This window comes from Thalassophryne amazonica, chromosome 23 (assembly GCF_902500255.1).
Source record: "Thalassophryne amazonica chromosome 23, fThaAma1.1, whole genome shotgun sequence".
In the NCBI taxonomy this organism is placed as follows: Eukaryota; Metazoa; Chordata; class Actinopteri; order Batrachoidiformes; family Batrachoididae; genus Thalassophryne; species Thalassophryne amazonica.
Window position 1 is genome coordinate 28,884,893 of NC_047125.1, and position 25,172 is coordinate 28,910,064.

General features: G+C 41.9%; 1 protein-coding gene across 2 annotated transcripts in view; it reads left to right on the plus strand.

The window, feature by feature from the left end:
- Window positions 1-25,172, plus strand: part of LOC117505247 (serine/arginine repetitive matrix protein 2-like) — a 29,335-nt gene that overhangs the window by 3,944 nt on the left and 219 nt on the right. The window contains exons 2-30 of one of the 2 annotated variants that reach the window (XM_034164846.1): window positions 1,092-1,153; window positions 1,338-1,376; window positions 1,488-1,676; window positions 2,136-2,503; window positions 3,002-3,249; window positions 3,445-3,579; window positions 4,477-4,575; window positions 8,087-8,159; window positions 8,893-8,963; window positions 9,067-9,083; window positions 9,462-9,735; window positions 9,859-11,632; window positions 11,713-12,273; window positions 15,078-15,100; window positions 15,200-15,358; window positions 15,463-15,594; window positions 15,686-15,724; window positions 16,703-16,828; window positions 16,917-17,037; window positions 17,136-17,306; window positions 21,245-21,279; window positions 21,843-22,004; window positions 22,095-22,229; window positions 22,712-22,750; window positions 23,114-23,254; window positions 23,555-23,637; window positions 23,742-23,765; window positions 24,107-24,521; window positions 24,644-25,167. In XM_034164846.1, the coding sequence (XP_034020737.1) occupies window positions 1,092-1,153; window positions 1,338-1,376; window positions 1,488-1,676; window positions 2,136-2,503; window positions 3,002-3,249; window positions 3,445-3,579; window positions 4,477-4,575; window positions 8,087-8,159; window positions 8,893-8,963; window positions 9,067-9,083; window positions 9,462-9,735; window positions 9,859-11,632; window positions 11,713-12,273; window positions 15,078-15,100; window positions 15,200-15,358; window positions 15,463-15,594; window positions 15,686-15,724; window positions 16,703-16,828; window positions 16,917-17,037; window positions 17,136-17,306; window positions 21,245-21,279; window positions 21,843-22,004; window positions 22,095-22,229; window positions 22,712-22,750; window positions 23,114-23,254; window positions 23,555-23,637; window positions 23,742-23,765; window positions 24,107-24,521; window positions 24,644-25,167 (6,239 nt within the window). Of the gene's footprint in view, window positions 1-1,091; window positions 1,154-1,337; window positions 1,377-1,487; window positions 1,677-2,135; window positions 2,504-3,001; window positions 3,250-3,444; window positions 3,580-4,476; window positions 4,576-8,086; window positions 8,160-8,892; window positions 8,964-9,066; window positions 9,084-9,461; window positions 11,633-11,712; window positions 12,274-15,077; window positions 15,101-15,199; window positions 15,359-15,462; window positions 15,595-15,685; window positions 15,725-16,702; window positions 16,829-16,916; window positions 17,042-17,135; window positions 17,307-21,244; window positions 21,280-21,842; window positions 22,005-22,094; window positions 22,230-22,711; window positions 22,751-23,113; window positions 23,255-23,554; window positions 23,638-23,741; window positions 23,766-24,106; window positions 24,522-24,643; window positions 25,168-25,172 lie in introns of those variants that run through there. The other variant, XM_034164847.1, reaches the window with a different exon arrangement.

The window sequence follows — 25,172 nt, forward strand, 5'->3', positions numbered from 1 at the left end:
TGTTGTTTTTTTTTTGTTTTTTTTTGACTCAAGAATCAAAGAATTCCCTTTGCCCTGGGCTCCAGTTTTTTTGGATCATCATTGTCCCTCTGGTGGTGACTATCAAATAAGTGAACAATCTTGGCAGCTTCAGTTATTTCACATTTTGTGCCTTTGTGAAAATGGTGCATTCAGAGTATGTGATAAATACAGAGACTATTGCTGACCTGCCTTGTCTTTTCTGAAGAATGTAACGTCCAAGAAAGCATTACTTTGATTTACTTCACAATTTAATAACTTGAACCCGTATCATCTTGGTCACGGTGATTTTTTTTATTTTTTTATTTATTTTTTTTTTTTTTTATGGCATTCCTGGAATACTACGGGACTCAAACATTTATTGTAATATGCTTTGCGACACAATCCTGTGGCCTTCTTGATCTGCTCGCGTGTCTGTCTTAAAACAGGATCTGAGCAATTTCTCAAACTTGTCATCTCGCTGTATTTACCATATCGCCAAATTCACCCTGTTTGGAGGGTCCTAAAAATAATCGATTGCATTGGGTGGCAGTGTGAGTTTAATTCATGTCTTATATTTAATCCAAAGAGTCAGAGAAATTATTCAAAACCTGCATTCTTATTGCATTTTCCAGCATGATATGTGTGCAGATTAGTCCTCACCTTTTAGTTTTAATGTTTATGCTTGTTTTGCTTTTTAAAGTTTGTGCAATTTTTTATTTATGTGCTCATTTATATTTTTCTTGTCTCTGGCTTTCAAAGCTGGTTGAAAATGTAACCTTGTATGTACACTTCACAAGTGTTTTGGCTGTTTTCACGGCTCCCCACTTTGGCTCCGGGTGCTTCTTGAGGATTTCAAATGGCTGAATGGAGACTGGTTTGCGCACTTGGACTTGGAACAGCCTGGTAACAAAGGATGAGCCTGGATGCTAAAAGAGACTTTTTTTTTCTCTCTCTCTCTCTCTCCTGTCATTGCTGAAAATGTTGAATAAAAGCTGTAATATGTGTGTGACAGATATGGTAGTGATTTTAAAGCTGACAGCGGCGGTGTTTGTAATACAGGCACTTAAATACTTTGTCTTTTTGACTTACAGGATTGGCTCTTGCATCAGAAATCCAATGTTCACTTTGAGAGCTGCAAATTACTTCGGCTACAGTCAGTTTTTTAATTTATTTATTTATTCACCGTAATCTGTCAAAAATGTTTATCTTAATAGTAGCTTGTTATTAAAGCTATTTCAAAAAGGGTTTTGGAAAGTGCTTACTGAGAATAGTGTCCTGAAAAATGCATTATATCTTAGCTGAAAATGACGTTTTTAATTGTACTTCTGTTATCTTAGATACCCAAAATGGAATGGTGAGGTTAACAACGTCTCACGGTAATGTGGATTTTTTTTTTTTTTTTGCATCCCTTTATCTCTGCTGTTATCCTTGTTAATGTTTTTTTTGTGTGTGTGTGTGTGTGTGTTCTCTTCAATTGCTGTCACCAGTTCTGCAGGCAGGGATGCTCAACCCTCACGATCAGTCCCTCAAAAAACTGGCAAGCAGTCGCAGCAGAGAATCCAATATGGAAGACGTTCACGTTCTCCTGTCTCTCACTACTACCACGATGGCTCAGGCAGAAGAGAGAAATTCAGCAGCCAAACACAGTCACCACACAGCTCCACGTCCTTGCAAAGGTTGGTGGAGCATTGTTGGCCAATTTGGGGTGTACCTCATTATTATAAAATCTACAGTCAGACCCTGTCATTTGTATTTATTGATAGTAAATGAAATGTAATGACGGTGTATTATACACATGAACAGTTCTGCGTCACGTATCGGAGGGGTCCTCCATCTTTCAGTCTTGTTTTTGTACTACATAGTTATAGGGGATGCTATATCAAATTCTGTATATATTTGGAAACATTTGATCCCGTAGTATTGGGTGCAGGGAACGTTTCGGTTCCCCAAGTTTGATATAGTTTATGAGAAAATGTCAAAGCTAAAAGCTACAGTTGATGATCATTTGGATTTACTTTGAAACTTAAGTCATTTGAGGAAGTTGGACCTTAATACTTCACTGAATTGTTCTGTTTTTTATTTATTTTTATCAGGTTTTGGTATTCATTTTTTTTTTTTTTTTTTTTTTTATACAGCAGTGGTGTCCCTTCAAGGAGCTATGAGAGGCGATCTCCACCAAGGAGGAGCAATGACAGACAAGCTCCACGAGGGAGAAGCTATGAAAGAGATTCTTCGCCAGCAAGGGGCCACAAGTGGCAATCACCACACAGGAGGAGCAGCGACCGCCGATCACCGCGAGGGAGAAGCGAGGACAGATACTGTTCGCCAAGGAGGAGCCGCGAGGGGCTAATGTCACCAAACAGGAGTAGAGACAGACGATCTCCACGAGAGGGAAGCTATGAGAGATACTCTCCACCCAGGAGCAGCCACGAGAGGCGGGCCTTGCCAGAGAGCTCATCGAGCAGTGCTCAACGACTGGCTAAGAAACTGCTGGAAACAACAGGTTTGAGAAATCTTGAAGTAAATTTGTTTTTCAGTAAAAAGTATTGAATAACGGTGACAAGGTGATGTTCACCAAACTGAATCTGTTTTGTGTCTGTGTGAAGGTTACCAGTGTGCTGTAATACGGCTGTATGACTGTACCGTGATACTTCCCATATGTAACACTCAAGTGTACAAAGTGAACTGAATCCAGAAACACACACATTCAGTTCTCTGTGTGTTCCAGTGGCAGAGCACATCATAATTATTAATCTTTGGATGTAACAAGAATTAAATGTCTGAAAAAAGATAATTTCATATATTTTTGAGTTGCTAAGTGAGAACATGCTCAGTTATGTGGCCGAGTTTGTGCGTATTGAAGGTGCACAGTTAGTTGCAAGTGGCTGAAGACACTTGACTGAAGTAATTAGCAGTGGGTGGTGCTGGGAGATTTGGAAAACATACGGGGCAGGTGACCTCCAGGAGCATTTGTCTAGTCTTCTCATCTTTATTTCTCCAGGTGTCCAGTCGCTTTCCGACCCGTCCAAACTGGAGGCTGTGGTCAAAACTCTGGCTCCAGCTTTACTTGCAGAGCTTGCCAAGTTGAAGTCTTCATCGTCCTCTTCCAAAGCAGAGGCAGGAGGAAAGAGATCCTCTGCTTCTACGTTGTCTTCGTCTGCTTCCACGGCAAAGAAAAAACCCTCAACTGTCTTGACATCAAAAGCAAAGCCAAACATGAGGAAGAGTGCAGCGATTTCCTCCTTCAAGGTAGGTGCACTTCTATTCCAGGTTCTGAAGATCCTGATTTCCTGAAGATGATACTTTCTCGTCTAAGCCGAGGGAGCTTTTGCCTCATTTTAATTCCTCAATCAAAACTTCTTTCTGACGTTTGATTTGTCTTCATTGTACAAATAAAAAGAAAAAAATCATTACTCAACGTGTGCCCTTGCTTTTTATTGTCAGGCTGGTAAATCCTCGCCTCCAACCATGGTGAAGCTACATGGGGTTTCATCTGCTCTTTCATATAGCGAAGTGGTCGCAGCTATGTCACATTATGGAAAAACCAAGTCTGTTGTGCTGTTCCGTTCAAGTAAAGAGGTTTGTATTTGTTTACAACAGTAGTCATAGCTGAAATCTAATATATTCTATATAGTCCATGGGCCAGTCATGAATTTTCACCTAATCAGTACCACTTAAGGGGAAAAAAATGACACTTGTACAGGGGTCAAAAGTTAAAGTTGTTCCAATTTCAGCAAAAAATGATGCAAATTATTAGTTGAAATAAAAGGATTGATGAATGGAATAGGTTTGACTGTGTTGAATGCTTTGTCTCCAAAGTAAAGGTCAAACAAGGTCAACATCCATTGAATTCTATGATGTGAGACATATAATAAGCATGACAGATGGTGCAAACTATTTCTTATTGAAACCCTATTAATCAAACAATAATTTGCATACTTATTTACTGAAATTGGAGCAACTTAAATTTTTGACCCCTGTACAAACTGAAAGTGACCTTTTTCACCATTTTTGCTGTTTTGACCCCATAACTCCAGAACATTCCATCATAGATAGTCCAAACTATACCTTTTTGGAATTGTTATGATCAGACAAGTAATGTGATATAGTTTTCAACATGATTAGAGCGTTTTTAAAGTTTGACTTCTGTGTAATTCTTCATTGACTTGACTACAGCTACCACCCTGGGATGGCTATCATACATTTTTGTGTAGGCCATGATACACTGAGGCTGGATTCTAAGTGTCTTTTTTTTTTCCCCCTTAAGTGGTACCAAAAACCTGCTTGGCCCATGGACTATTACTAATTACTAATGTTCTGTCACTGGACCAGTTGATTTAAGGAGAACTGTGTGAAATCAACAAGTCTTTAGATTTAGGCCGATTTTCACAAATGGATCGTACACATGCAGTGGTGAGTGTAAAAAAAAATATTTGAGGTTGGGAAGTTGACGCTAAACCTTGTTTGCATCTGCAGGCGGTCGTATGTTTCCAGAGAGAGGAAGATGCTATGAAGCTGAAGAGCATGAAGACCATCCGTGTGAAAGGACTTGGAGTCGGAGTCGGCAGTGAAACGGTATAACTTGGGCTGGCAAGATTAGGAATTTCTGGAGACGATTAATTGTCAGACAAATATTGCGATTGACGAATATATTGTCTTTTTTTTTTTTTTTTTTTCCTTTATATTCTACTATCATAGTATAATTACATAACTGTGGAAAAACGTTTGGCTTCTGTGAATGGAGAAACTGGGAATAGTGCAACATTTTTATTTTTAGCTTCATTTTACATATAGTCCCAACTTTTTCTAATTTGTGGTTGTTTCTGTTGCATTTCTGAAATTGTTTCTCCTCATCAGTCACTTTTTGTGCTTAAACACTACATTAAGCTCAAGATTGAACAAATACATACCTTTGGAAAATAACAGCTGTTAAAATTCAGAGTTCTCACCTGCTTTTTGTGATCTATGTCTCTGGACATCACCACACAGCTTCTTCACGTCTGGGTTTTTTTAACCCATGTATGCATAATTTTTCATTCATATATTCTCATTTTTTAAGGATGTTTTTAAGGATATTTGACCGTTTATTTGATCTCATAAATTCAGTATACGACACACACATGGTGTGAACAGGACGGTGCCATCAGAAGTGCACCAATAGAGAAAGTTTAGAGAAAAGTAAAAAGGCAGCTCTGTGGTTTGGTTTTGTTTTTATTTGTTTTTTTTTGTTTTTTTAAATGTTAACTCGGGTTAAAATCCTCTCTCTGCTCCGCACTCGCTGTCTCACGTGCACTGATGGTTCTCAGCAGAATATGAGGTCTGTGAGAAAAGTGTCCGACCTCTTTATTTTATGCAAAAACTATATGGATTTGATTCATATGTTTTTACGTCAGCCAAGCTTGAACCTTCGTGCGCATGCGTGAGTTTTTTTTCACGCCTGTCGGTTGCCTCATTCGCCTGTGGGCAGGCTTTGAGTGAGCATTGGTCCACCCCTCTCGTCGTTTTTTCATTGCGAGGAAATGGCGGAATGATTTGGGCTTTGTTCCATAAGAATTTTTTCAGAAACTGTTAGAGACAGGCAGCTGGAAACCATTCAGAAAATTCACATGGCTTTCGGTGAAAATTTTCTGGGCTTCACAGAGATTGAGTGTTACTACCGCTTTAAGGACGGCCCACAATGGCGCACGGTGCGCCACGCTCCGAGCCGCGATCGACAGGCTGAAACCACCATTTCATTTCTAAATGGATAGCTGTGTCGATCCGGGACCGTCGTGTGCAATTTCTCTGGTTATTACAAGAGCTGGACATCAGCCATTTTCCTGCAGATTTCACTTTTAACAAGAGATTTTGTCATGGAAAGCTGCGCGGAGGCTTCGCGCGTCACGACGGAGCCGCCTATGGAGCGAGACAAAGAACACCTCCGTTTCGGAGTGTCAGAGGACAAGTTGGGACATGCCCAGCTCTCCACAATTTCTCTTATACTCACTCGACTGGTAAGCCACTGAAAGCCGAGATAGGCATGTCCCAACTTGTCCTCTAACACTCCGAAACGGAGGTGTTCTTTGTCTCGCTCCATCAGCGGCTCCGTCGTGACGCGCGAAGCCTCCGCGCGGCTTTCCATGACAAAATCTCTTGTTAAAAGTGAAATCTGCCGGAAAATGGCTGATGTCCAGCTCTTGTGATAACCAGAGAAATTGCACGCGGCGGTTCCGGATCGACACAGCCATACGTTTAGAAATTATGTGGTGGTTTCTGCCTGTCAATCGCGGCTCGGAGCGTGGCGCACCGTGCACCATTGTGGGCCGTACTTAAAGCAGTAGTAACACTCCTTAATCTCTGTGAAGCCCATAAAATTTTCACCGAAAGCCATGTGAATTTTCCAAATGGTTTCCAGCTGCCTGTCTCTAATAGTTTCTGAAAAAATTCTGATGGAACAAAGCCCAAATCATTCCGCCATTTCCTCGCAATGAAAAAACGACGAGCGGGGTGGACCAGTGCTCACTCAAAGCCTGCCCACAGGCGAATGACGCAACCGACAGGCGTGGAAAAACTCACGCATGCGCACGAAGGTTCAAGCTTGGCTGACGTAAAAACATATGAATCAAATCATATAGTTTTTGCATAAAATAAAAAGGTCGGATACTTTTCTCACAGACCTTGTATAACATCTCGTGCCTCCATTCAGGAATCTCCCACCCCTCCCTCTCAGTCTACAGCCTGTTGACTCCGCACACACACAGCTCCTTCGGTAAACTCCGCATTTTGGACAGCTTTGAAGAAGTTTATCCAAACGGCAGGACGGATCGCTGCCTAAAACTATGAATTGAGAGAAAAACAAAGACTTAAATAAAATAAAGAACTCATCGACTACTAAATTAGTTGTCGACGGTTTCAGTAGTCGACGTAGTTGCGACTAGTCACAGTAGCCCTACTTAAAACCGACATGGATCCACAGCGCTACCGTGGTACGTGGCTTTTGATCCAGAACCAGAACCTCCTCACCCTCCATGTTATTATCCTGCCTTAAGACGAGAGGGAAACGGAGTGAGTGAGGCAGCGACACTGCTGCTGCAGCACAATGACGTCAGATTCTGAGTTGTTTGATGCTTTGTGGATAAAATAAATAATTCACGGTAATTGCGAATATGAAAAATAATTGTGATTGGCGAATATTGTAATAATTGTGACTGCCCTAGGTATAACTGCTTCACTCAGTCAGGTGTCTTAATGTTACAGTGCACAAAAAAAACCTGATATCCCAGAATTTCATTTGAAAAAATCTCTTAATTTGTGACTCAACAGAAATATAAATATGAAGTACTCAAACATAACGTTAAAACAAACAAACCTACTTGTGTTTTCCTGGTAATCACTCCGTAATGAAATAATCCTAAAAACTAGAGTAATTAAATGCTGCATGATTTTCTTGCCTATGGCAGGACGGGGGGGGGGGGATATATATATGTTCATTTTCAAGGTGAAAAGTGGTCCCACGGTTACAAAAAAATTATACTTATTTAATATGTTAATACTTTTAAAATGTTTACACCGATTGTGGACTCTTCTTTTTTCACTTCGTTTCATTCATTTTGCTCCTTTTGTAAAATGACTGAAATTGCTTTCACTTTTGTCAATAATAAATATTTTTATGGATTTTTTTTCCTTCTAATTATTACTCATAAGTTACAGGAAAAAGGTGTGTGTGTAATGTTGTTTTTGTTATGCAAGTGTGTGTTTGGTGGGTCATGGGGTACTTAAAAAAAAAAAAAAAAAAAAAAGACTATTGTAATTGTTAATAAATCCCGGTGTTGATGCAACTCTGGTGCTTGTGCTGATGTACCTGCAGGTAATGTTCACTTCCCACCATTTACCACTGCATCACCAGCTAGATGTTTGTCATCGTTAGGTCTGCAAGCAGAACTGTCGGTGTAAATAATCAACCACACCCCACAGACGGGGTGTGGTTTAACTTAACGTGTGGGACGTAACCATGCTCTGCAGTTTATGTATGTTTTAAATTTTTGTGTGATTTGACATGGACAAAGATTGATTGATTCATTTTCTTTACCTCCTTACTCCAATCAAGGACCACAAGGGAGCCAGAGCCCATCCCTCCAAATCCAGTGCCAAGACTAACAAAGCACCCAGTGCTAGATCAGGTAACAGAGACAGTCAGTTTCTGAACTCCAGAATGACCTCTGACATCAGATTTATTTATCTTGCATTGGAAACAAAGAATTAAAATGCAGGATTAGCAGTATATACTTCATTGCTCTTCAAACAGAATGATATCAATACAACAGAATTGGCACAGACAAAAAGTTTAGACTTGCATGTGATACATCATCCTGAAAAACAGTTAAGTGGGAGTTTCTGATTGAATCATTGTGGTACCTCTAAGAAGTGCAAAAAATGACATATTTCACACAGTTTGTGTTACTGCAGAAAAAGTTGAATTTCTTTTCATCTTATTTTGAGTAAAGAGTGTTTTGGAAGTAGTTGACCAGAAATACAAAGAGGAAGGCAAGAAAAGGTCATTGTTCTTGAATTTTCTACCCCCCCCCCCCCCCCCCCCCCCCAATCATATTTTGCACACTTTATAATTTATTGTTGGATAAACTGCTCTGTAACCTTTGTCCACAAACCTGCATAAATATTCCTCCAGCTAAAAGCTACTTAAAAATTTTCGTTGACCTTGAATCTTTCAGTCCACTTTACCCAAATTTGTTCAGATTACTCCTTCTTTGTCCGAAGGACTTTAGGGTCTCTTGACCCCTATTTTTCTTTTGTCTTCCAGGTCACTTGGAAAGTGTGGCACATTGATTTGTCATCAGTCATTGTTAAATTAATTGCATTGTGGACAATGAAATGAAATGGTTTTCTTGTCTTCAGCTAAGCAGGTGACTCATCTCACCCACGATAAACAACCTGGTAGCTGGGAGAACTGCAAGGAAGGCATGCTGGTGAATTAACAAACACACACACTGATAACAAGGTTGTAATTGTCTGAAAACTGATAATAGTTTTCTTGTTTTTCCTGCTGATTGACATGATGGATGTCTACAGGGAAAGAGCATGACCAGGTACTTAAGTCTGTTCATTAAACTAGATTCAGTTATTTCTCATTAATTATTGTAAAAGTGAAGTAATACATTAAAAAATGTCATCCCAGAAACTCAGCTGATAGTTATTGGAGTTACAGCCCTGAACCTCTTGTGCTTGTATGTAAATAGGCTTTTTTAAACATTTGAATTACCCTTCAAAGGGCCATTGTTCTGGTGTTGAACATTTTGGAGAAAGTTGTTAAAATTGGTCATTAATTGTCCGTTTTTACCCAAAGTTAATAACTCCATGGTGTTAAATTCAAGTCCATGATCATAAAGCTTCATTTGTCTTTTTTGTTGTTGTTTTTGTTTTGTTTTTTTGTACCTGGCTGACTCTTACAACTCTGCATTTCACAGACCTGTTTCCAACCCCCATCCAAAACCTCAGACCTCTAAAACCACAACCAGCGCTAATAAAAAGGCTGCTCCAGGGCCTGTAAAATCTGTAACCAAGAAAACCTTCCCAGCCAAACCCAGTACCAGTCTGAAAACCACTGGGAAAACCGCACTGAAAGATCGTGCATCTGCCACTAAAGCAAAAGTTGTGGTTACCAAAAGAAAAATGTCCTCCTTCCAACGCATTGTCAAACCATCAGCTGGCAAGTTGGTGGCAAGGCCAACTGTGAAAAAGGTGAATTTGAAGGGAACAACTGCAAAACCTGCTGTGTCCACACCCACCGTACCAAAAATGCAAACTAATGTTGACTCTGACCAAAAAAAGCTCCAGAGTCTGACGAATGCCTCTGTGATGCAGAAAGATGATAAAGACCCAGAGGTGACGGCTAAAACAGGAAGCATGTCAGTCTCTAAGCGAAATGAACCTGCAGGAGCTTCTGAAGCAGAAAAGACAGCCAATGATCCAACAAGAAACTTGGCTGAAGCAGGAAGCACATCGGTCTCTAAGCAAAAGGAACCCGCAGGAGCTCCTGGAGCAGAAAATATCCAAAGAGCCAAAGATCCAGCAAGAAACTTGGCTGAAGCAGGAAGCACATCGGTCTCTAAGCAACAGGAACCTGCAGGAGCTCCTGAAGCAGAAAATATCCAAAGAGCCAAAGATCCAGCAAGAAACTTGGCTGAAGCAGGAAGCACATCGGTCTCTAAGCAACAGGAACCTGCAGGAGCTCCTGAAGCAGAAAATATCCAAAGAGCCAAAGATCCAGCAAGAAACTTGGCTGAAGCAGGAAGCACATCAGTCTCTAAGCAAAACGAACATGCAGGAGGAGCTCCTGAAGCAGAAAAGACGATCAAAGATCCAACAAGCAAGTTGGCTGAAGCAGGAAGCACATCGGTCTCTAAGCAACAGGAACCTGCAGGAGCTCCTGAAGCAGAAAATATCCAAAGAGCCAAAGATCCAGCAAGAAACTTGGCTGAAGCAGGAAGCACATCAGTCTCTAAGCAAAACGAACATGCAGGAGGAGCTCCCGAAGCAGAAAAGACGATCAAAGATCCAACAAGCAAGTTGGCTGAAGTAGGAAGCACATCGATCTTTAAGCAAACTGAACCTGCAGGACATGAAGCAGGAGCTCCTGAAACTGAAAAGGCAGTCAAAGATACAACAGACATCTTGGCTGAAGTAGGAAGCACATCAGTTGCTAAGCAAAACGAAGATGCAGGAGGAGCTCCTGAAGCAGAAAAGACGATCAAAGATCCAACAAGCAAGTTGGCTGAAGTAGGAAGCACATCGATCTTTAAGCAAACTGAACCTGCAGGACATGAAGCAGGAGCTCCTGAAACTGAAAAGGCAGTCAAAGATACAACAGACATCTTGGCTGAAGTAGGAAGCACATCAGTTGCTAAGCAAAATGAATGTGTAGGACATGAGACAGGAGCTCCTAAAGCAGAAAAGTTAATGGAGGAGACTCCCAAAAATCCAGCAGGTTACTTGACGAAAGCAGAGCCAGGAACACCAACAAAGACCGCAAGTGTGGCATCCAAAACCATTACTAAAGAAAGTACTCCTGGCAGAGAGAACACCAAGCCTGAGAATCCTGAAACAGAAGACTCTTTGGTGGTAGAAGATGTCATCCAAGCTGTTGATGCTGTTAATGCTGCTGTTGTCAATCCAGAGCAACTAGCTGGACCTGACAGAGTTGATCTTGATATTAAGGACCCAGAACCCATGGAAACTGAAACTGTTGCAGAGAGAAAAGAGGAAAAACCAATGACTTTAAAACCTGCTCCTGAAAACTCACCAGACATGTGCAGTGAGAGCCATATGCCACCTAATGGGGTTGAATTGGATGTTGTTGGACCTCCAACACTTTCCATGTCTACTGCTGTTTTGCCTCAGAGCACTAAAACGTGTGAACCTGCTGGGACCAGTAGTCCGAGCTCAAAAATCCCCACATGTCCAGAGAAGTTGGTTGAAGCTCCACCACAAACACCTCAGCCGGACTGCAGCACACAGGGTCTAGATACCAAGATGGAAGCTTCTCCTATACAGCAGGAGTGTGCAGGAAGCCCAGCCGAAGCTGCCGTAGAGGTGAAACTTACAGATGAAAAGATGAAGACCTACTTGCTTCAAAAAGGTGAGTTTGATCACAAAAGCAAAACACAATAGTAAAAACTTCACAACGTGTAAGTGATGTGCTTTTGCTTGTGATTGCAGTGAAGACGGAAGTGGAAGCCTCATCCATCGGTGAAACCCCCAAAACTGTCCGCAGTGACTCAGCCATGTCAAAGAAGGATACAAAAAATGAGCAAACTGCTGTGGCGCTCACCAAGCCGCCAAGGATGGATACAAAAATTGAGCAAACTGCTGTGGCGCCCAACAAGCCACCAAAGACGGATACAGAAACGAAGGAAACTGCTGTGGCGCCAACCAAGCCGCCAAAGACAGATACAAAAACCAAGGAGACTGCTGTGGCGCACGCCAAGGCGCCAGCAACAGATACAAAAACCAAGCAGACTACTGTGGCGCACGCCAAGGCGCCAGCGACAGATACAAAAACCAAGCAGACTACTGTGGCGCACGCCAAGGCGCCAGCGACAGATACAAAAACCAAGCAGACTACTGTGGCGCACGCCAAGGTGCCAGCGACAGATACAAAAACCAAGCAGACTACTGTGGTGCACGCCAAGCCGCTAGGAGCCACATGCTTGTTTGGAGAGCTGACTGAGACGGAGTTGCTTCAAAAGCTCCCAAAGCTTTGGCAAATCTGTAGGAAGTGTAAGAACAAATACAAACTTGAACGTCATCCACACCGTCTAGTTGAGATTAGGGATGGGTATCGAACACCGGTTCCTTTCAAGATTTGTTAAGAAATAATTCGATCCACCGACAAAAATAGTCTTTTTGCTTAACGATTCCCTTATCGGTCCTTCAGTTCACATTACGCCCAAAGCGGCTGTTGTTTTTAAGGGTGTTTATCGGGAAAATGATAATTTGTCTATGTTGATTGCAGAGCCGCAGCTGCTTGAATCAACAAAGCAGCGCTGCAACTCACAGGTTCTCTGCAGCAGGTCCGCAAATTCTTCATTAACCCCTCATAAACCCATTTAAGATGTCAATATTGAGTCACTTTTGTGCCGATTAAAGTCACTGAGACTCTTGTCTTGTTGCAGGCAAGAAATGAGAATCGTCCTCCTTTCCGTTCCCATTTTGTGAGACGAAGTGCACAGCTCCAAACGCTGCGGCTCTCTGCTGTGCAGATTTCAGTCAAAATTAATAACTTCACAGTGAATCGCCTTTTTAACACTTCTTTCCAGACAGACAACAAACGACAACCGACTAAAACTGTCTCCCCACCCCAAAATGAGACATCCTCCTTTTTTTTTATTTTTTATAATTACATCCTCACGTGCTGTGCAGCCAGCTGCAAGAGCTCAGACTCTGTGGAGTTACATTTGTCTCATTAATATCTGAAAGGAAATGCTCTTGATTAAAAACTGCAGATTTTGTTTATTTCTATACTCAACAAAAATATAAATGCAACACTTTTGGTTTTGCTCCCATTTTGTATGAGATGAACTCAAAGATCTAAAACTTTTTCCACATACACAATATCACCATTTCCCTCGAATATTGTTCACAAACCAGTCTAAATCTGATAGTGAGCACTTCTCCTTTGCTGAGATAATCTATCCCACCTCACAGGTGTGCCATATCAAGATGCTGATTAGACACCATGATTAGTGCACAGGTGTGCCTTAGACTGCCCACAATAAAAGGCCACTCTGAAAGGTGCAGTTTTATCACAGCACAATGCCACAGATGTCACAAGATTTGAGGGAGCGTGCAATTGGCATGCTGACAGCAGGAATGTCAACCAGAGCTGTTGCTCGTGTATTGAATGTTCATTTCTCTACCATAAGCCGTCTCCAAAGGCGTTTCAGAGAATTTGGCAGTACATCCAACCAGCCTCACAACCGCAGACCATGTGTAACCACACCAGCCCAGGACCTCCACATCCAGCATGTTCACCTCCAAAATCGTCTGAGACCAGCCACTCGGACAGCTGCTGAAACAATCGGTTTGCATAACCAAAGAATTTCTGCACAAACTGTCAGAAACCGTCTCAGGGAAGCTCATCTGCATGCTCGTCGTCCTCATCGGGGTCTCGACCTGACTCCAGTTCGTCGTCGTAACCGACTTGAGTGGGCAAATGCTCACATTCGCTGGCCTTTGGCACGTTGGGGAGGTGTTCTCTTCACGGATGAATCCTGGTTCACATTGTTCAGGGCAGATGGCAGGCAGCGTGTGTGGCGTCGTGTGGGTGAGCGATTTTCTGATGTCAATGTTGTGGATCGAGTGGCCCATGGTGGCGGTGGGGTTATGGTATGGGCAGGCGTCTGTTATGGTCAAAGAGCACAGGTGCATTTTAGTGATGGCATTTTGAATGCACAGAGATACCGTGATGAGATCCTGAGGCCCATTGTTGTGCCATACATCCAAGAACATCACCTCATGTTGCAGCAGGATAATGCACGGCCCCATGTTTCAAGGATCTGTACACAATTCTTGGAAGCTGAAAATGTCCCAGTTCTTGCATGGCCAGCATACTCACCGGACATGTCACCCATTGAGCATGTTTGGGATGCTCTGGACCGGCGTATACGACAACGTGTACCAGTTCCTGCCAATATCCAGCAACTTCGCACAGCCATTGAAGAGGAGTGGACCAACATTCCACAGGCCACAATTGACAACCTGATCAACTCTATGCGAAGGAGATGTGTTGCACTGCATGAGGCAAATGGTGGTCACACCAGATACTGACTGGTATCCCCCCCTAATAAAACAAAACTGCACCTTTCAGAGTGGCCTTTATTGTGGACAGTCTAAGGCACACCTGTGCACTAATCATGGTGTCTAATCAGCATCTTGATATGGCACACCTGTGAGGTGGGATGGATTATCTCAGCAAAGAAGTGCTCACTATCACAGATTTAGACTGGTTTGTGAACAATATTTGAGGGAAATGGTGATATTGTGTATGTGGAAAAAGTTTTAGATCTTTGAGTTCATCTCATACAAAATGGGAGCAAAACCAAAAGTGTTGCGTTTATATTTTTGATTGTATTTATGTCCAGAGCTCAGGGATCCAGTAGCCAATTAGACTCAATAAAATGTTACTGACAGAGAAAACCTGTAAAGCCTACTCTTGATACACAGAAAATTCACAAGAGGTATTGATAAGGGAATTGCTAAAGAATCTGATCGATAAGCGGAATCAATGGGATCGATATCAATAAAATCTTATCAATACCCATCCCTATTCGGGATCAAAAAGTTCTGTAATTTCATTTTAAAATCAGTCTTAAAAAACAAAATTAAACTTTTTTTTCTCTAAAAATGAGATGGATTTATTGGACTATTTATCTGCCTTTTTTTTCTCTCCTCTGTAGCCTTCGGAAACTCATATAACTGATATGATTTCACAAAAAACACATTTGCATTAAACCCCATTGCTATTTTTTATTTATTTATTTCCCTTGGTATTAATTTTTTGCTCTTCATTGTTTCTTTTGTAGATTTCGTTTGGCCATCACTAATCGTAAGTTCCCTTGAATCATATTTGCATCAGTGTTTAATACAGACAGTATGTGCCAGATATCTGTTGTATAACAAATTAGCTTTTCTTTTTTCTTCTAAGAAACGAAAAAGGAAATTTGATTTCAAGGTGGTGGCAATAACAAACCTACCTCAGTATTGCGACGGCTGCTATACAGAAAACGACATCATCAATTTGCTCAGACCTTTTGGATTTAAACATGCAAATGACAAACTCTTTGTCATACCACAGGTGTGCATGGTAAGCAGCGCCAATTGTTAGCACGTCTTAATAATGCTGTTTCCTAAAATGATGGATTTGATTTCAGGCTATTTCTTGGATATTTGATTTATTTTTCTTTGTAGGCATATGCAATGATGCCCTCTATGTCACATGTATCAGCGATGTTTCCCATCTTCAACAAAAATTCTCTGAAACTGGGAAATTGTACACCTGTCGTGAACGCACTGTCACAGTCCATTAAGATGTCTCATCCGGTAAATACAAATGTTGATTTTATTAAAGATGCAATTATGTATGTTTAAACTAAAAAGTATCTTCCGTTTAACTGTGATGTTTTTGCTCTAGGTTTTGTTTTACGAGTCGCTGATGAATCGCATTGGTTTTGTAAGTGTCACTCATACATGTTCATAATTTGAGCTTTAAGCAGCCCAAATTGTAGCGTGTGATTTAAAGTCTAGTTATTGTGATTGGCAACATGGGGAAAAAAAATCTATTTTTTATGTTGTGCACTTAAAAATACAACCCGACAAGGTTACAATGCTTAAATGACAGTCTTTTGGCCAAATTATCTAAATCAAGTATGAATGTCTGAAAATAATGAGCTTTTGACTAAATGTTTGTCATTATTTTGAGTTGTATTTAATAGCAGTCAAACTTGAGCTTAAATCCAGTCCTGAAATTAAGTAAAATTAAATTAAGTTTTGAAAAGCTTTGCCAGCCTTGCTTAAATTAGTGGCCTTTTCACTGGAAAAGACAGGAAAAATATGATTTTAATAAACATCCACAGACGAACTTTATTGCTGCTGCCGCTGCTGCTTTCATGTTTTTTGGCGGATGGCAACCCGACATGGTGCATTACGTTCATGAACCAAGACTTTGAAAAGTGGTGCATTTTTCTTTCAAAAAATTTGTTCTTAAACCGTTGTTCCACTGGATTCAATTTTGGGTTTTTTTTTTTTTTTGTTTGTTTGTTTGTTAGAATTCTATCGGCAACATTTTAGATTAGATGCAGCTACTTCTGAAATTTACTTGTGTTTAATTATTAAGGAAGATCTACGAAAAGAGTGTTAGAGTAGGTTAACTTAGTGGAAACGGGTTTCTTACTTTAAAATAGACCACAGTGAAGCAATACTCTGAATATACAGAAAAAGAACAGAAATTCACAAATAATTGGATATCATCAAAATAACAGAATAAACATGACTTTCTATCAATTTTCATAGTTTATGTGGTATTTGGGGTTTGGTGCTTTTTTTTTTTTTTTTTTTTTTTTTTTTTTTTTTTTATTACTGTAACAAAGCGGTGTCCTATAATTTATTCTTTTAACTTCCTGACTCTGTGGTTGTACCTTTCCTTCTGCAGCAAGTAAACAACTCTGGTAAGAGATTGATTTATATTCAGAACATTTCCACGAGTGAAACTAAACATCTCAAGGAAGCCTTGAAAAAAATTGGGGGCTTGACACGTTTCCTTCCACTTCTCAACAAGGTTGGTGTTGACAAACCAAGGAAAACTGGTGAAGCATGGATCTCCGAATGATTTTCCATTATTCTTACCTGTTCCATTTGTTTCCCAGGTGTTCATAGAGTTCAACTCAAGTTTGGATGCTGACCGACTAGGAGTATGGTACAGTCTCTTAAACAAAGCTCCTGGTTATGAAATCCATAGACTGGCAATACCATATTCCACTTCGAAGAGTAAGTTTCTGACCCTTTTGGTCTTTCAGTTTTTACATGGCTTGTAGGATATGCTTTATTTATTTATTTATTTATTTTTATTAATGCCTTTCCTGTAGAACTCACTTTTCCTGAGAATGCTCTTCCATGCAACACAGAAGCTATTGCTGGTGCAACTGTACCAACACAAAGTATTCGTACTCCATACAATAGCCGTGCCCCTTTCTGGATCATTCTCAAAGACAGGCCCTTCGTGTTCCCGACTGAGGCTCCTTGGTTCTTCATTCCTAGTAAGGGAATTCTCTCTCTCTGTCTCTCTCTCACAATTTAATTGCGATTGTTCTAAAATCATTTAAGCTTTTAAAAATGGCCTCCACAAGGATTATATTCATTTTCATTGCGTTTAAATTCATTTCAAGAAAAATGTATTTTAAGCATGTAATATCAATGTTCAACTGTTTAAAACTAATTCAAACAAGATGGTTAATTTAACCAGACTAAATCTGGTTTAAACTACATTGCCATTCATTTTCAGAAACAGAATCAGAAGAAGTTTATTGCCATTGCCAGTGAACAGGATTCAGACTAGGAATTTACTTCGGTACAATGGTGCAACATTAAGAAGAGATAAAATGCTAAGATAAAATATAACGTGTGTCAAAATAAGATAAAAAAAAAGAAATATGAAAGGCTGTGTGCAACAGAGAAACAGAAAAAACAGTGCAGTGGGAGGAGTGCAATTAAAAACCAAAGTACATTGTCTAAAGTGACCCGTGATAAAATGATAACGTGACAGAGTTAAGCTTAAGGTGACTGAGTTATGAGGTGTTCATGAGTCTAACGTCAGAGGGGAAGAAACTGTTCTTATGGCGGGAGGTTGTGGTCCGGATGGACCGTAGCCTCCTGCCCGAGGGGAGTGGTTTGAATAGACCGTGAGCAGGGTGAGAAGGGTCAGCTGTGATCCGACCTGCTCGACCCAGAGTCCTGGAGACGTGCAGGTCGTGGAGAGATGGAAGGCTACAGCCGATCACCTTCTCAGCAGAGGCCACAATGCGCTGCAGTCTGTGTCTATCCCTGGCTGTGGCCCCGGTGTACCACACTGATGGAGGAGCAGAGGATGGCCGTGTAGAACTGCACCATCAGCTGGACAGGCAGCTTGGCCTTCTTCAGCTGCTGCAGGAAGTACATCCTCTGCTGGGCCTTCTTGATGAGGGAGCTGATGGTTGACTCCCACTTGAGGTCCTGGGTGATGGTGGTGCCGAGGAAGTGGTGACAGTCCACAGTGGTGATGGGGGTGAGGGTGGGGGGGCTGTGGCTTTCCTGAAGTTTTCTGGGCGTTGAGCTCCAAGTTGTTGCTGCTGCACCAGGTCACCAGCCAGTCCACCTCCCTCCTGTAGGCAGACTCATCCCCATCCGAAATGAGTCCCTATGAGGGTGGTGTCGTCCGCAAACTTGATGAGCTTTACAGAGTCGTGGCTGGAGGTGCAGCAGTTAGTGTACAGGGAGAAGAGCAGAGGGGAAAGGACACAGCCCTGTGGAGATCCTGTGCTGAGAGCCCGAGTGTTCGAGACATTTTTTCCCAGCCTCACACGCTGACTCCGGTCCGTCAGGAAGTCTGTGATCCACCTGCAGGTGGAGTCGGACACGTGGAGCAGAGAAAGCTTGTCCTGGAGCAAAGCCGGAAGGATGGTGTTGAATGCAGAACTGAAGTCCACAAACAGGATCCTAGCGTATGTTCCTGGGGAGTCCAGGTGCTGCAGGATGGAGTGCAGGGCCAGGTTTATGGCGTCATCTACAGACCTGTTGGCTCTGTAGGCAAACTGCAGGGGGTCCAGGAGGGGGTCAGTGATGGACTTCAGGTGGGATAAAATCAGGCGTTCGAAGGTCTTTATGACTACAGACATGAGAGCCACAGGACAATAGTCATTAAGTCCAGTGACGCGTGGTTTCTTGGGGACTGGAACTATGATTGAGGACTTGAAACAGACTGGAACATGGCATGACTCCAGGGAGGTGTTGAAGATCCCCGTGAAGACTGAGGCCAGCTCATCAGCGCAGTGTCTCAGGGTGGCAGGAGAGACACAGTCTGGGCCCGAGGCCTTACGTGGATTCAGCCTTTTGAAATGTCTCCTCACGTCCTCCTCTTGAACCGAGAGGGCAACGGGGAGTGGGGAGGGCAGCAGTGAGAGGGGGGAGGTCCAGAGTGTTTGAATATCCAGTTGTGTGGGGAGTGGGGAGGTGTGAGTCCTTGTCTTCAAAGTGTGAATAAAAGACGTTCAGGTCGTTGGCCAGCTTCAGGTCGTCAATAGAACGAGGTGCTTTGGGCTTGTAGTTGGTAATCTCTTTCAACCTCCTCCACACAGAGGCCGAGTCGTTGGCAGAGAACCTTTGCTGCAGACGTGAACTGTACATGGATTTAGCCTTTGTCACCTCCTTGCTAAATCTGTACTTTGCACCTCTATAGCTGTCTCCTTCTCTGAAAGCCACCTCTTTCTGCTGACGGAGCTGCCGGAGTTTAGGTGTGAACCAGGGCTTGTCATTGTTATATCTCACCCTGGTACGCTGTGGGATGATGCTGTCTTCACAGAAATGAATATATGACGTCACAGTGTCCGTGTAGTCATCTAGACTGTCTGTTGAAGCCTCAAACATATCCCAATCCGTGGTGGCCAAGCACGCGCGTAGCTCCTCTACAGCTTCATTGCTCCACACTTTAGATGTCCTCACAACAGGATCAAGTGGACCATCACGTGATCTGAGAGTCCCAAAGCTGCACGGGCCACCACGCGGTAGGCGCCGCTCACTGTCGTGTAACAATGATCTAGCGTGCTCCCTTCTCTGGTCGGGCATTTAACAAACTGTTTGTATTTTGGTAATTCCTGACTGAGATTCCCTTTAAAACCACCGAGAATTATAACAAGAGAGTCCGGAAAGTCTCTCTCCACGCTCATAATCTGATCCGCGAGCGCGCGCTCGGCCTCGTGCTCGGTGGAATATACACAGAGCAAAGTATGAAAGAGTTAAACTCACGTGGAGAGTAGAACCGTGTTAAGTTTATGAGGAGATATTCCAGAGAGGGAGAGCAGTGTTGGGAGATCACAGTCACATCGGAGCACCAGGCGTTGTTGATATAGAAGCAGAGTCCTCCCCCTCTAGTTTTTCCACCAGAGAGTGCTCGGTCTCTGTCTGCGCGGAGAAGTTGGAATCCCTCTAGTTGGAGCGCACAGTCCGGTGTCTGTGCATTTAACCACGTCTCCGTGAAGCACAGTACACAAGATGAGGAGAAATCTCTATTCTTCTTCATCAGCAATGCCAGCTCATCCATCTTGTTGCCGAGTGAGCGGACGTTGGAGAGAAATATCCCAGGTAGGGGCGTGCGCGTGCCCCTTTGTCTGAGGCGCACGAGAGCTCCAGCTCGTTTTCCTCTCCGCCGTCGTCTCACTTTTTTGGCCAAAAAGTGAACCAGTTCAGCTGCAGGCACTAAAAAAACTGGCGTAATGTCCGTGGGTGTTGATGATTTGATGTTTAGAAGCTCCTCATGGGTGTAGGGACACGATGACACACGATTCACGCACCAAAACAGACAAAACAGGGAGCACCAGAATACCAGGGCGCCTTCACGTGGCGCCATCTTGGAAGAGAAAGTTTTGCTTTGAAACGTAACATTGATGCTTCTGAAACGCATCTGAAGAATTTTAATTGCAGTTTAACCTGTCTATACTTGGTGTCAAAATGAACTTGTCTGAAATAAAATGGAGTTGAACCATTTTGGGGGCAGGGGGGAATAACTCAAGCCTAGTCAGTAGCATACAGTGTTTGACTGTATGAAATGTGGCACTAAGATCTAATGGTAGTAGCACTGTGGTGGCATCTGAAACGATCGCCAACAGAGCTCATTCACCACTTTAGTAAGTGCTGTCTTTGTGGTGTGGTGTATTCGAAATGCCAACTTGCAGGGGCTCGGAGGTCATTATCAGCAAGCTAATCCATAGTCTGCTATGAAACTATTTTTCAAAAACTTTTTTTTTTGTTTTTGGAAAAGGATAGAGTTGCAGTGGGTCTATCCCTAAATTCACTGTCAATTTCAACATAGGTAATTCATTCCATCCCTAATTTGAACCGTTTTTACACTGGGGTTAAGAATTAATGCATAGTTTTTTGTTGTGTGTGGTTTTATTGTTGTTTTAGTATAGCAGTTTAATTACTGATAACTATTTTAATCTTTTAGGCTACCTGACATTGAAATTTCAGAATAATACGAAGGTAAGATCACTTCTGTTCTGGCCATAAATTTTAATTTACATGTTTTTGTTTCCAAATCTGTTATTCAGAAATCTCTTGTTCTCGCTTTTTAGAATTAATGGTGTACTGTAAGTTGCACATGTCCAAAAGCACCTCTTTAAGACAAAAAAACACAAGTCGCACCGGAGTATGTTGCATTTATCACTTCATGCAGGAAAAGGCAAAATTAATTTAATCACGGCATTGTTTATTTTTAAGGTACCCATTACTTAAAAATTAATAATTACTGGAGCTAATTAATGTTGAGGCACAAAAATGCGACTTAACCGCTTCTTTATGCCACTGTAAAGATCATCATATGTGAGGTTTACATGCAACAGTTAAACGTTTGAATACCACCCTGCTTTAGCAATCAGGAGCTAATTGTTTTTGTTGGAGACCGCAAGTACACTGCTTCTTTAAGTTACTGAACAAGATGATGATATGTATGTAAGGTGTACATGTACAATGAAACTTCTTAAAATTTTCTGATGTGCAGGAAAATCTCAAAACCACATAAATTAAACTCTTGTTTTCTGTCGAAGGACCCTTCCTTCGTCTATGGATTTCCAACACTTATGATCACCGGTTTACCGGATGGAAACTACAAGCAAGAAGACATTGCCAATTTGGTCTGGGCGTATTTTCCCAACCAGACTCTTCGCTCACTGTACTACAATGTGACTGTGCTGACGTTGCAGAGGAGGGTACTAAGGACTTGGCTAGTGGAGGTGGCATCATTTCTTCGGTTCATGCACACAATACTTTAGCAGTAAAATGTTTTTCTTCTTCTGCAGGCCTTCATTTATTTCACAGATTTGTCAAAGTGCTGTGAGTTTATCCAGGCTCAGGTGAATAAAGAGATTTATCTCAATTCTGCGCCTCTCACCATGCACTTGGTTTTACCACCCCTGACTGCTGTATACAGTGAGGTATGAACATTTGGAAGCTGACTTTATAACACACACAGTCCTCAGATGATCAGTTAATACAAGTACACACAAGATCAGTGATTTCCAATCTGTGGCACCCCCCCAGTGTACCATTGTGGTACTGCTGGTGGGCCATGAGCAGTCATTAAAAATAAATTTAAACCACTTTGATTTTCAATTTTGTAGGTTCAATGTTCAAAAAGACCTAAAAAAAAAAAAAAAATGAACAAGCAGTAAAACAGTCATGAGATTTTAATGTCGCTTGTCAGATCAAAATTGTGATTAAAGGTTTGGGTGGACCCTCGATTTTTAGGTTTCAAAGTGGGCTGTGACTTTAGGAATGGCTACTCTAGATTGATATTGCACAAAGAATTAAGAGCTGTATTTTCATTGTTAAACTTTTTTAAGGCATCCTGTAGCTAGCCACACATAAAAAACAAACATACGCACATATTTAAGTTTTTTCTTCTTCTTTTTTGCAGGAGTTGATGTTTGAATCTTTAATGAAATGGAGCACCACTGTAAGTCAACACTCACCTATTTGACTGTTCGTTGAATATAAAGTCCTTGTTTTGTTTTTTTTGTTTTTTTTACTGTTTTAATAGTTAATTTCTTTGGTGACTAGAGCTCAGCTAGTTGAGAAGGTTGTTCGCTAACTCACTAGGATCATTGCATTATTAAAACCTATTTGCAGTTTCATGTAGAAGTCGAGCCCTAAAAACTGCTCCCCGTTGAGGCTTGTTGAATGCAAGTACGCCACAAGCTTTTGAGCCTTTTCTAGTGACATCAGCAGAAAATAAAATAGTGGAAAACCAGTTAACATGTTTAAACTGAAGTGAGAACTTGTTTTTGGATCTCCGATATGCACTCTTGTGTTATTTCAGCCTGTAGACGATGCAGAGTCTTTGGAGGATCGATTGCTTTGTGTGGAGATTTTTCTAACCACCGTGGACATCGTCACATCTGTCTTGGAGGCTGTGACGTCTATCGCACCTGTCAACCGTGTTCTGCCGCTCGCCAACAGGGTACCAACAAACGGCTGATATTTTGCAATCAACTGTTAGTCTCCGTTCACATTAGTGTCAGAGGAACAAGTTGCTTTAAGTACAGAGGGAAAATTACAAAAAAATTGTAACTACCCCCTGCTGGATCTGACTCGCATACGCTTACTAAATTGCAAAGCGCCTTTTACCCCCAATAATTGGACAAGTCTGAATTATTTGAGTAAACTGGTTTGATTTGAATATAAGTGGACTTGTTTTCTTGCTGTTTGTCCTGTTTTCTTTACTTTATTTACATAAATTGCGGCCGTTGCTCTCCCACAGATATGCATTGAGATGGTCGACTCCCAAGGTGTAACTCAAGTGGTGGAGAAATGCAGACCGCACATGCTTAGTCCTGAGACTAGGTGCGTATATTTACTCTTTTTAATTACATAGTGCTGGCAAAATTCTGTGATTAAATACCCCAAAGTTTGCACATAAAAAGACATTTTACTTTGTCTTTTCACAGGGATAAAATTGGCCGTTTTGAGAGGTGAGTATGGTTGCACCTTGTGAGGTCTAAAACAAAACATCACTTTGTGGCTTTGTGGTCACCTTGATGCTATAGGTCAGCTGCCCTGCACAGTTTCCTCCTTGCTTGCTCAGCTCACAGCTGATTAGCCGCATAAGAGTTGTCAGACATCAGTCTTACCTTATCAACTGTGCCCAGAGCAAAGAATGATGGGATTTTTGCAGATCATGTGATCACCATGAACAAGTTTGCATGCCACTGTTACAGAGTGACGTAATATGATTCATATAATCATCTCTGTTACTTCTAACAATCAACCATTTTCCTGTTTTTTTTTTTTTGTTTTGTTTTGTTTTTTTTAGTGTCAAGAGTTTTAAACAGCGCCTACAAGACTCCTTTGACACCGTTGTGGTCCTTCAGAAGGGCCCCCAGCATTGTCAAGCTGTGATCTCACCTGCACCGTGTGAAACGGAAGACCCACCTGGATCTATCGCATCCTCACCTGTGAGAATTGAACAGACACCTGTGCTCCCAGGAGTTGAGGAGCCAGCGAGTGAAAGTCCCTGTGACGTTACATCCACTCCGAAGGCAGGTGAAGATGCAGCAAGAGTGAAAGGAGAAGAGAAACAAAGTTCACCATCAACAGTCTGCGCTGCTTCAAGCTCCACCCCTAAATCCACTTTGGTTCCACCTAAAGCAAGTGTCTGTGACCTTCCCAAAATGGCCGAGGATGCTGTCCCACCTGCAGCGCAGCAGCAACAACTCGAGGAGGAGGAGGTGACGTCTGGTTTTGCAACTAAACTTTTACGATGTGGCTAACGCTTATTTTTTTTTATGAGTGGATTTTCAATATTTGTCAGTAATATCTTGATAAACCTGCTCCTTTGCTTTCATTTCAGGGTGAAGATTTAGGAAGGGAGGATTTTGCACATGCCAATGTTTTTGCTGAGGAAGATTTCAACATTGAGGACTTTGTTACTTTAGATGAATTAAGTGATGATGTAGATCCCCAGAGCTGTACTGAGACCTCCTCCTCACCAAAGCACTCCTCCTTGGAAATGAAAGGCTCTGATGTTGTACCTAGTTCCTTGAAAGACTCTGAGAGTGCAGCTTCTTCATGCTCCTCATCCAAGTTGGATAAATGCTGCTTGAATAGCAGACCAACTTCTAACTCTGCCTCCGTGTCCTCTGTAAAATCCAAAGACTTGCCTGAAGACAGCAAATCTGCCACCAAGTCCTCATCATCTGCTCATGTCAGTCAGGTGAGTGCCTCTTGTTCACCAGCTACTGAAGCCACCTCTGACCATGGACAGAAAGCAGCAGTAACCCCGGAGGGAAGAGTTGCAAAATCTGACCACAAGGTGTCAACAGAGGCCATTAAGAGTCCAGAAATGAAGAGTGATTCAAAGGTTCAATGTGCTTCCTCAC